Source organism: Geotrypetes seraphini, chromosome 3, assembly GCF_902459505.1.
Source record: "Geotrypetes seraphini chromosome 3, aGeoSer1.1, whole genome shotgun sequence".
Classification (NCBI taxonomy): Eukaryota; Metazoa; Chordata; class Amphibia; order Gymnophiona; family Dermophiidae; genus Geotrypetes; species Geotrypetes seraphini.
The window spans coordinates 215,925,579-215,937,748 of NC_047086.1; the positions used below are offsets into that span (position 1 = coordinate 215,925,579).

At 47.7% G+C, this 12,170-nt stretch overlaps 1 protein-coding gene across 3 annotated transcripts in view; it reads left to right on the plus strand.

The window, feature by feature from the left end:
* Positions 1 to 12,170, plus strand: part of MYO1A (myosin IA) — a 193,605-nt gene that overhangs the window by 116,669 nt on the left and 64,766 nt on the right. For all 3 annotated transcript variants that reach the window (XM_033938978.1, XM_033938979.1, XM_033938980.1), the window contains one exon: positions 10,663 to 10,889. In XM_033938978.1, coding sequence (XP_033794869.1) covers positions 10,663 to 10,889 — 227 coding nt within the window. The remainder of the gene's footprint in view (positions 1 to 10,662; positions 10,890 to 12,170) is intronic.

Below are 12,170 nucleotides of genomic sequence, written 5' to 3' on the forward strand. Positions count from 1 at the left end.
TTTCATGCATTAATTTTTCATGTACACACGATTTCTTATTAATTCATAATGGTAACCATAATTTTTTTTAAAAAAACACAAAGCACATTGTATGCAGAGACAATGTTAATTATCATTTATATTTGGGGGGTTTTCAAAGAGGTCAAAACAGATGACTTTAAAATATGCAATGTCACCTCAGTAACAACTATAGAAAAATAGACAAATATAGTACAAAATATAGACAGCAGATATAAATTCTCAAAACTAACACATTTTGATCACTAAATTGAAAATAAAATCATTTTTCCTACCTTTTTGTTGTCTGGTTAGTCTCTGGTTGCACTTCCTTCTGACTGTGCATCCATTCTTTCTGTCTTTCTTTCTCTCTCCCTGCCCCCTTTCTTTCTGTCTTTTTTTCTCTCTCCCTGCCCCCTTTCTTTCTTTCTTTCTTTTTCTCTCCCTGCCTCCCATTTCTTTCTTTCTCTTTCTTTCTCTCTCCCTGCTTCCCCTTTCTTTCTTTCTGTCTTTCTTTCTCTCTCCCTGCCCCCTCTTTCTTTCTAACCACAAATCTCTCTCCCTGTTGCATCTTTGAAGAACGTTAAGCCCAGAGCAGGGCTACCACTGGCATTCAGGGCCAACTTTCCTATTTGCAGTGGGCTTGGGCACCTCCCGCAGCTGGTTGATGTCGAGCAGCAGCTCCTCCAGGCTGCAGCTGTAGCAGTAGATCTCATCGAGCACAGCCTGCAGGGAGCAGTGCCACTTATTCACTGACTCAACATGCCAGTTGCAGCGCCAGAGGGGAATGCACTTGAGCATGGCAAGGGCCGTTGCCGCTGAAGCCCGGGCTGCTCACATCCAATGTGCAGATAGGGGGGGGGGCTGGGCTGTTCACATTAAACGCGCAGATGGAAAGGGGCCCTCCTCACACTAGGTCAGGGCCATAGGGAGGTAGGGAGGGGGAACTCTGACTGAGGAGAGCACGCAAACCAAGGTCCCCTGGGTGCTCAGCGCTCTCCGCGCATTCTCTCTCAGCCCTCACAGCCAGCCGCTCACGTCAGCAGGGAGAAATCTCGGGCTCCTTTTGGGTACCCCTGCACGTTGTCCCGAAACACTGCTTTGGGATGCCGAAATGTCCCATTTTCAGAAAGAGAGCAACTAGACTCTAGTTGCTCTCTTTCTGATAATGGGACATTTCGGCATCCCGAAGCTGTGCTTGGGGAAAATAGGACAGGATACCTAAAAACGGGACGTATGGTCACTTTAAGCATGAAGTCCCAGGTACAACCCTGGCTACCTTTCTGGGCAGACTGGATGGACCGTGCAGGCCTTTACTACATTACTATGTTACCTGATTTTTTTTTTTAGGCATCACAGCTAGACAGATGGAGGACAGTTTTAGACAGGACATGGAGAAGGGAACTGAGACGTCCAGGTCAGGACTTGTACATCCCTCCATATTCTACAAAAGTTCTTCCAAACACAAAGCCTCTCTTGAATAATTATATGGATGTGCAGGGCTGCACTTCTATGTCTCCCCACATCTAGCAGAATCAGCAATTTGCACTTAGACAGAAATGCCCTCTGTTGAGAAAGCTAAGCTCTCTGAACTCTCTTACAGTACATTTCTCACAAGATGATATGAAAAGTGAGGCTTTTGATCTTTGCCAACTTCTCCCTAGGTGTTCCTCGGTAGTGTGCAATGCTATTTCTTTTCCTCATTTCTGTAATAGATCTGACCTTAGATCATCCATGCCCAGGTCCCTAAGTGTCCTTTAGAGATGCTTCACCGATGGCTCAATTAACTCCTTCATCCAAACATTTCAAAAATTCCTTTCAATGCATGTCATCCTACAATGAAACTCAAAATGGATTTCTTCATGAAAAAATACTAGACACTGCACTCTCAATTTGCAGTGGTCGTTTAGAAACATCAGTAACTAATTTACAGATACAACTATTTTCATAGCTCCATTTTCCATTCTCCACACATAAAAAGTCCATTATATAAGTATGCCAAGTCACAAGATACCACTGCATTTGTTCTGACTCACAAGACAGATATAAACACCTTAAAGTTCTAACAGAATCCTCCAAACAAAATGGCCACCACCCCAAAATCATCTCCAAGAAAATTTTATCCTTACTCAAAACACCTAGGGAAACATACTACAACAGCTGGAAAGAAAAACCATGGAGCATGCACTACTTGTAGTAACATTTAAGCCAGAAATCAAAGAAAATTATAAAATATCTTCAACTCCTATTTCTGGAGGATAAATTACTAAAAAAAACATTTCCTGCTCTCTACCCCCCCCCCCCCCTCCAACACCATTCTAATCTGTCAAACACCTAACCTGTAAAAATAATTATAAGAAGTAAACTCAAAACAGAATTCCAAACAAAAGGGCACAAAACTTTGCAAAACACCACACTGCAAGTTATGCCAGGACACTTCACAGGACCCTACAGTTACCCACATGAGAACATAAGAACATATGAATTGCCATACTGGGACAGACCGAAGGTCCATCAAGCCCAGTACCCTGTTTCTAACAGTGCAGTGGTGTACCAAGGGGGGTGCGGTCCGCCCCATGTGCATGCCCTATGGGGGTGCACAGCTGGCCCACCAGTTCCTGAACCAGCAGCAGTGGCAGTAAACTTTAAATTGAGTCATCACAGGACCTTTCTGCACCTCCCCATGGCTGCCGGTCTACCCCCCTCCGACGTCACTTCCTTGTTCTGGAGCAGAGCCGGCAGCCATGGGGAAGTACAGCAAGGTCCCGCGATGACTACGTTTAAATTTACTGCAGTCCGGGGTTCCATCTCCCTCCCCCCCCGTGGGATCCATCGCTGCAGCTCTTTCATCCTTCAGGCAGCCGGCAGCATGAGTGAACACATGCTACATTTGTCAGCCCAGAAGCTTTTTCTCTGCTACTGCTACTGCTTCCTGAAGCCTGTTCCCTCATAGGCGGGAAGCAGTAGCAGAGGGAAAGCTTACGTGCTGCCGAAGGTAGCGTGTTCACTCACGCTGATGGTTGCCTGAAGGATGAAAGAGCGGCTGCCTTACCAGATTCCATGAAGGGAAGCATTGCAGGGGGATCGGGAGGGGGGGGGAAGGACAGATATTAACAAAATGCTGGACCAAGGGGATGGAGCAGGAAAAAAGAAAGATTCCAGACCTTTGGGGCAGGGAAGGGAAGGGGAGGACAGAAATGCCAGACCATGGTAGGCAATAGGAGGAGGAGGAGGAAAGAGAAGGAGAGAAGAGGAGATACCAGACCACAAAACGGGAGAAAAGGACAACAAAGGTAGGAAAAATGATTTTATTTTCAACTTAATGATTGAAATATGTTGGTTTTGAGAATTTACATCTGCTGTCTATGCATTTGTTTCTATTTTGCTGGTGTTGTACTATATGCATGCAGAGTCTGGAATTAGGATTTTGTTTGTGCATATTAGGACTTTTAATTTGTGTTCCAGTATTTGCATAGGGTTGATCTGTGTTCTGAATGTGTGATCAAGGCCAAATGTTCTGGTAGGAATAAATGACGAGAAACGCTAATGGTGTCATGGCCCAAAGTAGGAACATATTTGTTGGCTCTCCTTCACCCCTTTTGGACACAAAACGGCCCTCACTTTATGGAAGGGGAGAGGAGAGAGGGGGCAGAGGCAGGCTCAGTGGCGTACCAAGGGGGGGGCGTGGGGGGCGGTCCGCCCTGGGTGCCAAGCCCTGAGGGGGTGCTCCCGGTCCGGTCCGGTTCTCTCCCCCCTGCGCCGGGTGTCGCGTCTGGAAACAGCCTGCAGCAAGATCGCGATGCCAGCGATCTTTGCCTGCTTCGGCTGTTTCCTCCGCCACGGTCCCGCCCCTCCTCTGACGTCAGAGGAGGGGCGGGACCGCGGCGGAGGAAACAGCCGAAGCAAGCAAAGATCGCTGACATCGCGCGATCTTGCTGCAGGCTGTTTCCCCAGGGAAATGAAGCGGGGAGGCCGGGGGAATGAGCAGTGCTTCGTGGTGGTGGTGGTGGGGCCGAGCGGTCCTTCGAGGTAGGGGGGGGGAAAGCAGGCCTTCAGGGTGGGGCGGGCAGGCAGACCTTGTGGAGGGGGGGAGACAGGCCTTCAGGGGGACAGGCCTTCAAGAGGGACAGGCAGGCCTTCGGGGGGGGGGGGGTGACAGGCCGTTGGGGGGGGGAAGGGTGCAAGCCTTCGGGGGGGACAGGCTTTCAAGGGAGGGCACAGGCCTTTAAGGGGGGGACAGGCCTTCAAGGGGGGGACAGGCAGGCAGGCCTTCAAGGGGGGGACAGGCCTTCGAGGGGGGTGTAGGTCTTTGGGGGGGGATGCAGGCCTTAGGGGGGTGCAGGCCTTCAGGGGGGGCAGGCCTTCAGGGGGGGCAGGCCTCCGAGGGGGGCAGGCCTTTGGGGGGTGCAGGCCTTCGGGGGGAAAAAGGCCTTCAGGGGGGCAGGCCTTCAAGGGGAACAGGTAGGCAGGCCTTCAAGGGGGGTGTAGGCCTTTGGAGGGGTGCAGGCCTTCGAGGGGGTGTAGGTCTTCGGGGGGGTGCAGGCCTTCAAGGGGGGACAGGCCTTCATGGGGGGCAGGCCTTCAAGGGGAACAGGCAGGCAGGCCTTCGGGGGGTACAGGCCTTCAGGGGGGTGTAGGCCTTTGGGGGGGTGCAGGCCTTCGGGGGGGGGCAGGCCTTCAAGGGGAATAGGCAGGCAGGCCTTCAAGGGGGGGACAGGCCTTCGAGGGGGTGCAGGCCTTCGGGGGGGTGCAGGCATTCGGGGGGGTGCAGGCCTTTGGGGGGGTGTAGGCCTTCAAGGGGGGGACAGGCCTTCAAGGGGAACAGGCAGGCAGGCCTTCGGGGGGGTGCAGGCCTTCAGGGGGGTGCAGGCCTTCAAGGGGGGGGACAGGCCTTCAGCGGGGGCAGGCCTTCAAGAGGAGCAGGCAGGCAGGCCTTCAAGGGGGTGACAGGCCTTCAGGGGTGGGATGCAGACCTTTAAGGGGGGGACAGGCCTTCAGGGGAGGGGGGGCCCTGGTGTAGAAGTACACGGAGGGAAGGAGGAGGGGTTCAAAGAGACGTGCATATGCCGGACTTTGGGTGGGAAGAAATAATGGGTCTGAAAATAGAGGAGAGAGAGAGAGGTGATGGACATTGGCTTTAGGGAGGGAAGGAACAGAAAGGGAGAGAAGTTGGACACAAGGGATGGTGTGGAGGGAGGGATAGAGATACTGGTTAGGAGGGTAGTTGGGAAAAGAAAGGGAGAGATGGTGGACCCTGGGGTGGTCGGGAAGGAAGGAGAGCTGCTGGATGAAAGGGTAGTTAAGAAAAGGTGGATCTGTGGAGGGAGACAAAAAAAGGAAAGATGCCAGACATCCGGGGGAGGGAAGGGAAACGGAAGGGAAGGACAGAGATGGCAGATGGATGGTTAGCACGGAGAAAGAAGGAAGAAGGAGACCCTGGCAAGCAAGTTATCAGAAGACAACCAGAGCCTTGGACCAACAAGATTTGAAAAATAACCAGACAACAAAAAGGTAGAAAAACTAATTTTATTTTCTGTTTTGTGATTACAATATGTCAGATTTGAAATGTGTATCCTGCCAGAGCTGGTGTTAGACCGCAAACGTGAGCTAGGATTTAACAGAGAGAGGAAAAGTCCTTTTTGTTTCTTTATTTTATTTACACCACAGCGCCAGTGTGGTTAGGAGAAGCCAAAGGGGGGTGAAAAAGCTATAAAATAAACCCACCAGGATGTTTGAAAAAAACACTCAATTGAGCAGGAAAATCGAATCAATAAACCAATTCAATAGGCTGAATCGAATCGAAATTCTTTTTCCTGACTCTGGCAGCACTAGTTTGCGCTACTGTCTTAGACTTTAGGACCTGGGATTGGGGAGAGATGGCATCCTCAGTACTTTATAATGCAAGTGAAATGAGGATTTGGTCAGATTTTTGAAGGGTCTGCACTCTGCAGAAGAAAAATATTGTATAGGCCGGGGACATGAGACAGCAGGAAATGGGAACTTTTCTTCCTTTTATTTTTGTGAATGGAAAGGCTGAGGATGTCAGAGAGTTCAGTTAAAATATGTGCTTTATAAGTTTACCAAGTTTTCCAAGTTTATTAGGTATTTTGTTTAATCGCCAATTCAAAATTCAAGGCGATGTACAAGTAAAATAGTTGGAGACATACTTACAATTATTAAATTAAACATAAAATATAATAATGTGTTTTATAAAGTTTATAGCATTGCTGGCCTACCCAGAGAGGTGTTCCTAGTGGTGGTGGTGGCAGCGTGTCAATGTGTTGAGAGGAAGAGGTGATCTGGGAAATTCTGCTAAGCAAACTCCGGGCCCATTTCCACCCCCCAGTTAGTCCACTCCACTCAACTGGTTCACACACTGAGTGGGTCTTTGGGTGTTGTTCCTGGGTAGTTGTTTTGGGATCTGTTCCAGTGGTTTGTCAGTATCTCCTTCTGGTCCAAGGAAGGAAACTTTGTTAACCTTAGCACTGACCTACAGAATATGTTTGTAACAGCGCTGCTTGTGTGGCAGTAGTCTATGTAGTGATCGAAAGAAAAAAACAGACCTTTGCACATTTTTGCACTATATGGTGGGTGTATGAGGAGATTCACTTTTCCTGCACAACTAAGTCCGTGTGAAGTTACCTTGTGCTGTATTTGACATCTAGCAAAGTCTCTGTTTGGAAGGAAAGATCTCAGCTTAAAAATGAAGTGGCCAGAAGTTATGGTAAAAGCAGAAAGCGTAGCTGGTTTTAAGAAAGGTTTGGACAAATTCCTGGAGGAAAAGTCCATAGTCTGTTATTAAGACATGGGGGAAACATCTGCTTGCCCTGGATCGGTAGCATGGAATGTTGCTACTCTTTGGGTTTTGACCAGGTACTAGTGACCTGGATTGGCTTCCATGAGAATGGGTTACTGGGCATGATGGACCATTGGTCTGATCCAGTTAGGCTATTCTTATGTTATGTTCTCATCTGTAGGGGCCTTTGTTTTCACTTCTTATTTTAATGTATTTTTTTTCTGAGAACTTATCAGTGTTTTTTATAATGGGAACAAAAATGGAAGAGAATTAATGTGTGTGGAATGGGGGGGGGGGGGGTAACTAATTTATTCAGCTAAATAATCCAATCCACCTCAACCAGACATAGGAGAACTCACGTACCATTCACACACCCTCCAACCAAAAACGTCAAAAGAAAAAAACAGTTCGACAACCTCCTAGCCATTTGTGCTGCAACACTCGACCCCCAACTCTACAACCTATTGACCTCGACCACAAACTACAAAACCTTCAAAAAAAGAAATAAAAAACCTTCTATTCAAAAACACATAAAACCGAACTAAAACAATCAGAACTGTCCCAAGCATCACCTGCAACTACTCCATATGTACTTCTGATGTCATGACAATTCAGACATAATTTATGTTATGTTATGGTATGTTTGGAATAATGGTTACATATATGAGGTTCAATAAAATAAAATTTTCACTGCCTGTTTCTATTATGACCATTTATTCAGTTTCATGGTTATTACAAAAAATATTTTTTTACATGGGGGGGTGTCAAAAAATTATGGGCCCCGGGTGCCACATACCCTAGGTACGCCACTGGGCAGGCTTTTTTATTGCTAGCCATGGCAATATTAGCTCCGACGCTCATAGGAATTCTGAGCTTCAAAGCTGTTACGCTGTGGCCAGTGCTAAAAACTGTGCTACGATTTTGTAAAAAGGGAGGGGGGATGGGAGTTTGTGATTACATATTCCATACTGGGCGAAGGGAGGGGGATGGGAGTTTGTGATTACATATTCCATACTGGGCGAAGGGAGGGGGAGGGGAGTTTGTGATTACATATTCCATACTGGGCGAAGGGAGGGGGAGGGGAGTTTGTGATTACATATTCCATACTGGGCGAAGGGTGGGGGGATGGGAGTTTGTGATTACATATTACATACTGGGCGAAGGGAGGGGGAGGGGAGTTTGTGATTACATATTCCATACTGGGCGAAGGGGGGGGGAGGGGAGTTTGTGATTACATATTCCATACTGGGCGAAGGGAGGGGGAGGGGAGTTTGTGATTACATATTCCATACTGGGCGAAGGGAGGGGGAGGGGAGTTTGTGATTACATATTCCATACTGGGCGAAGGGTGGGGGGATGGGAGTTTGTGATTACATATTACATACTGGGCGAAGGGAGGGGGAGGGGAGTTTGTGATTACATATTCCATACTGGGCGAAGGTGTTTTCTGTGTGTACAAAAGACATAGTTCTCTATTAGCATTGACTGTGTAGGATCAATCTGTACTAATTTGGCTTGTTTAGTTTTACAGTGGGTGTATTGATGTTCTGCTGCTCACTGCCGTATGTAAGATGTTGCCTTTTCTTAGGTACACTCTTCTTGTGTGATATGTGGATTATTACCAAAAATCATGTTTTTCACATAGATGAGGGGAGGTGTTCAAAAAATGATGGGCCCTGGGTGTCATGCTAGGTACACCACTGCAACAGTGGCCAACCTAGCTAGATCCCAAGTAGCAAAACAGATTCTATGCTGCTTATCCTAGGAAGAAGCAATGGATTTTCCCAAGCCATCTCAATAATGCCCTATGGACTTCTCTTTTAGGAAATTATCTCTGCTAAGCTAACTGATTTCACCATATTCTCTGGCAATGAATTCCAAAGTTTAATTACACATTGTGTTAAGAAATATTTTCTCTGGTTTGTTTTAAATCTACTACAGTGGTGCCTCGCATAACGAACACCTCGCACAACGAACGCTGCACACAACGAACTTCATGTCTTGATTCACACAACGAACTTCGTTTCACACAACGAACTTCACACAACGAACTTTGTTTCACACAACGAACTTCGTTTCACACAACGAACTTCGTTTCACACAACGAAGTCGCCCGAGCTGCCGATGTATTGCATCCTTCCGCGCAGGCACTGCAGGCAGTTGTTAGTCACTGCGCTTAACTGCCCTCTCTCACTGTATACATCTATCCTTTTAAGATAAACTCAATATTTTTTATATATCATGAAGCAGGAAGGTGATTTCTGTTGAAATGAAACGGGAAATAATTAGAAGGAGTGAATGTGGGGTAAAACAGTGTGACCTCGTCAAAGAGTTTGGCCTCAGCAAGACCACCATTTTCACCATTTTGACAAATTTATCTTTTTTTATGTCATCTTAGCATATTTTATGCTGCAGAACGAATTATTTTTTTTAACATGTATTGTTATGGGAAAACGCGTTTCACATAACGAACTTTTCGCATAACAAACTTGCTCCTGGAACGAATTAAGTTCGTTGTGTGAGGCACCACTGTACTTAGTAGCTTCATCGTATGTCCCCTAGTCCTAGTATTTTTGGAAAGAGTGAACAAGCAATTCACATCTGTCCTTTCCACTCCACTCATTATTTTATAGACCTCTATCATATCACCCCTGAGCCGTCTCTTCTCCAAGCTGAAGAGCTCTAGCCACTTTAGCCTTTCCTCATAGGGAAGTTGTCCCATCCCTCTTATCATTTTTGTCGTCCTTCTCTGAACCTTTTCTAATTCCACTATATCTTTTTTGAGATATGGTGACCAGAACTGCACACAGTGTTTGAGGTGTGGCCATACCATAGAGCAATACAAAAGCATTATAATACTTTCATCTTTGTTTTCCATTCCTTTCCTGATAATTCCTAACATTCTACTTGCTTTCTTAGTAGCTGCCGCACATTGAGCTGAGGGTTTCAGTGTAACCTCAGCAATGACACCTAGACCCCTTTCCTGGGCAGTGACTCCTAACAAAGAATCCAGCATCACATAGCTATAGTTCAGGTTCCTCTTTCCCACATACATCACTTTGCACTTGCTCACATTAAACGTCATCTGCCATTTTGATGCCCAGAATAAAAGACTCAAGCCCACACTTCTCTATGAATGCAATCTATATGATCAAATGCAGAAAAGAGATATTGCATGGGAGAAAAAAACCTCATAGGCACCGATATTCAGCCCATGGGAGGCAGCCCGACTACCTCCTGTGGGCCATGGAAATCCTGAAAATTCAATGCTGGGGCCGTATGTGACCACCGACATTGAATTTATGGATTAAAGTTTGCCGCTGTTGATTTAGCTGGCCAAGTTGATATGCATTGGCTGGCCAGCTAAGGCCTAATGACCAAAGATAGATCTGCTTTTTAGGTGGGTCTGTCTGACAAATGGTTCAGGAGAGATATGATAAAGGTCTGTAAAATACTGAGTGGAGTGGAACTGGTTGATGTGAATTGCTTATTTCCTCTTTCTCATAAATACTAGGACTAGAGGTCATGTAACGAGGCTACCGAGTAATAGATTTGAAACAAACCAGAGAAAATATTTCTTCACTCAATGTGCAATTAAACTCTGGAATTCATTGCTGGAGATTGTAGTGAAAGCAGTTAGCTTTTCAGGGCTTAAAAAAGGTTTGCTCAACCAATCAAATTCAGAGCAGTGCCCTCAGGGCCTTTGTGGGGGGTTAGGGGGGCGGTGATTCCCCTGAAGGCCCTGACCACACGCCACTAGGCATGGCCCACAAACCCAGCCTAGCAGGTTGGTAGTTCAGGTAGTCTTTCTTCTTTAGGGGGACTGAGATGGGCTGATACAGATGACCTCTCATCTTTTCCACTTCCAGGTTACATACAACACCACAGGCTTTGTGGACAAAAACAATGACCTGCTCTTCAGGGACCTGTCTCAAGCCATGTGGAAGGCAAAGCACAAGATGCTGAGCTCACTGTTCCCTGAGGGAGACCCTCAAAAAGTCTCTCTGAAGCGGCCCCCCACAGCGGGCTCCCAGTTCAAGGCCTCCATTAGCACACTGATGAAAAACCTCTACGCTAAGAATCCCAGCTACATCAGGTAACTCTGAGAGGATGAGAAGTAGCTGATGGGGGAAGGAAGATGATGAGAGAGGGAGACAGAATGAGGAAGGAAAGGGAGACGGCTTTGCATTTGCCTACCCAGAAGCAGCACACCATTGCAGTAGCTAGTCAGGTTCCCTAAGCCCACCAACTGAAGATCTTCACAAAGGTGACAGCGGCTCTGCTGCCCAGCTTGGCAGTCATTGGCAGCACCTGTGCATGTGTAGGTGCCGGCGCCAGTGCTCAGGGAGCTGTCGCTAACTGCCGGGCTGGGAAGCAGAGTTCCTGACCAGTAGCACAGTGAGGGTGAGAGGCGACTGAGGTGGTAGCGCCCCTCCCCTGCCCTCGTCTCCCCCCCCCGGCTCTTTCCTGAATCTGCCTGCCGCGTGGGCCCCCTCTTCCCTTCCCCTGTACCTCTTGTTGAAGTTGTTGCTCACGGCGGTCAACAACGTGTTCTTTGCAACCCCGTCGGCTCTACCTCTGATGTCACCTCCGATGCGCAGCAGCCAGAAGTGATGTCAGCGGGAGAGCCGACGGGGTTGTGACTAGCACCTACTTGACCGCCGTGAACAACAACTTCAACTAGATGCATGGGGGAAGAGAAGATGGGGGCATGCATGGAGAGGAGGAATGGGAAGAGGCAGGGGGAGAGGAGGAGGGGTGCCGACGCTTCCACCAACATGGTGCCCTGGGAGAACTGCTCCCTCACCCCCTACTACACCACTCTTCCTGGGTTCATAGATGAAAGCGCACAAGACAATTACAAGACAAATGCGCGCAGGATGTCAGCGCGCCGGACTAAAAGGTAACTTTAAAGCGTTCTGAGGGAGAAGTGTTGGCGCTGCCGTTGGGGGGTTTGGGGGAGGAAATCCCCCCATTAGAGAGGAAAGTTATTTTTCCCAGTGTTTTAGTGAAAAATTACAGTTTCCTCTGTAAGGGGGGTGGGGGTGTGGGGTCCCCACGCACACCCCCTTGGAACATTTTGAAGTTACCTTTTAATCCTGCGCGCTGACGTCCTGCATGCATTTATCATAGGTTTTTGTCCGCTCGCGATTGTACGGCACGCTTTAGTCCCATCACCCTGTTCCTGGCACCTTTGGGTAGTTCTTCAGCTGGCGGAGCTTAGGGATCTTCACTAGCTCAGGTATTTATATTTTTTAAAGTTCAGGCGGTGGGACAGAGAACGGGCAGGGTTCACAGGGGGCAGGTAAGAGAACTTTTTTTGCCCACCTGTTTTTACAATAGACTCATACAAAATGAGCCATCTGGCTATGCTACT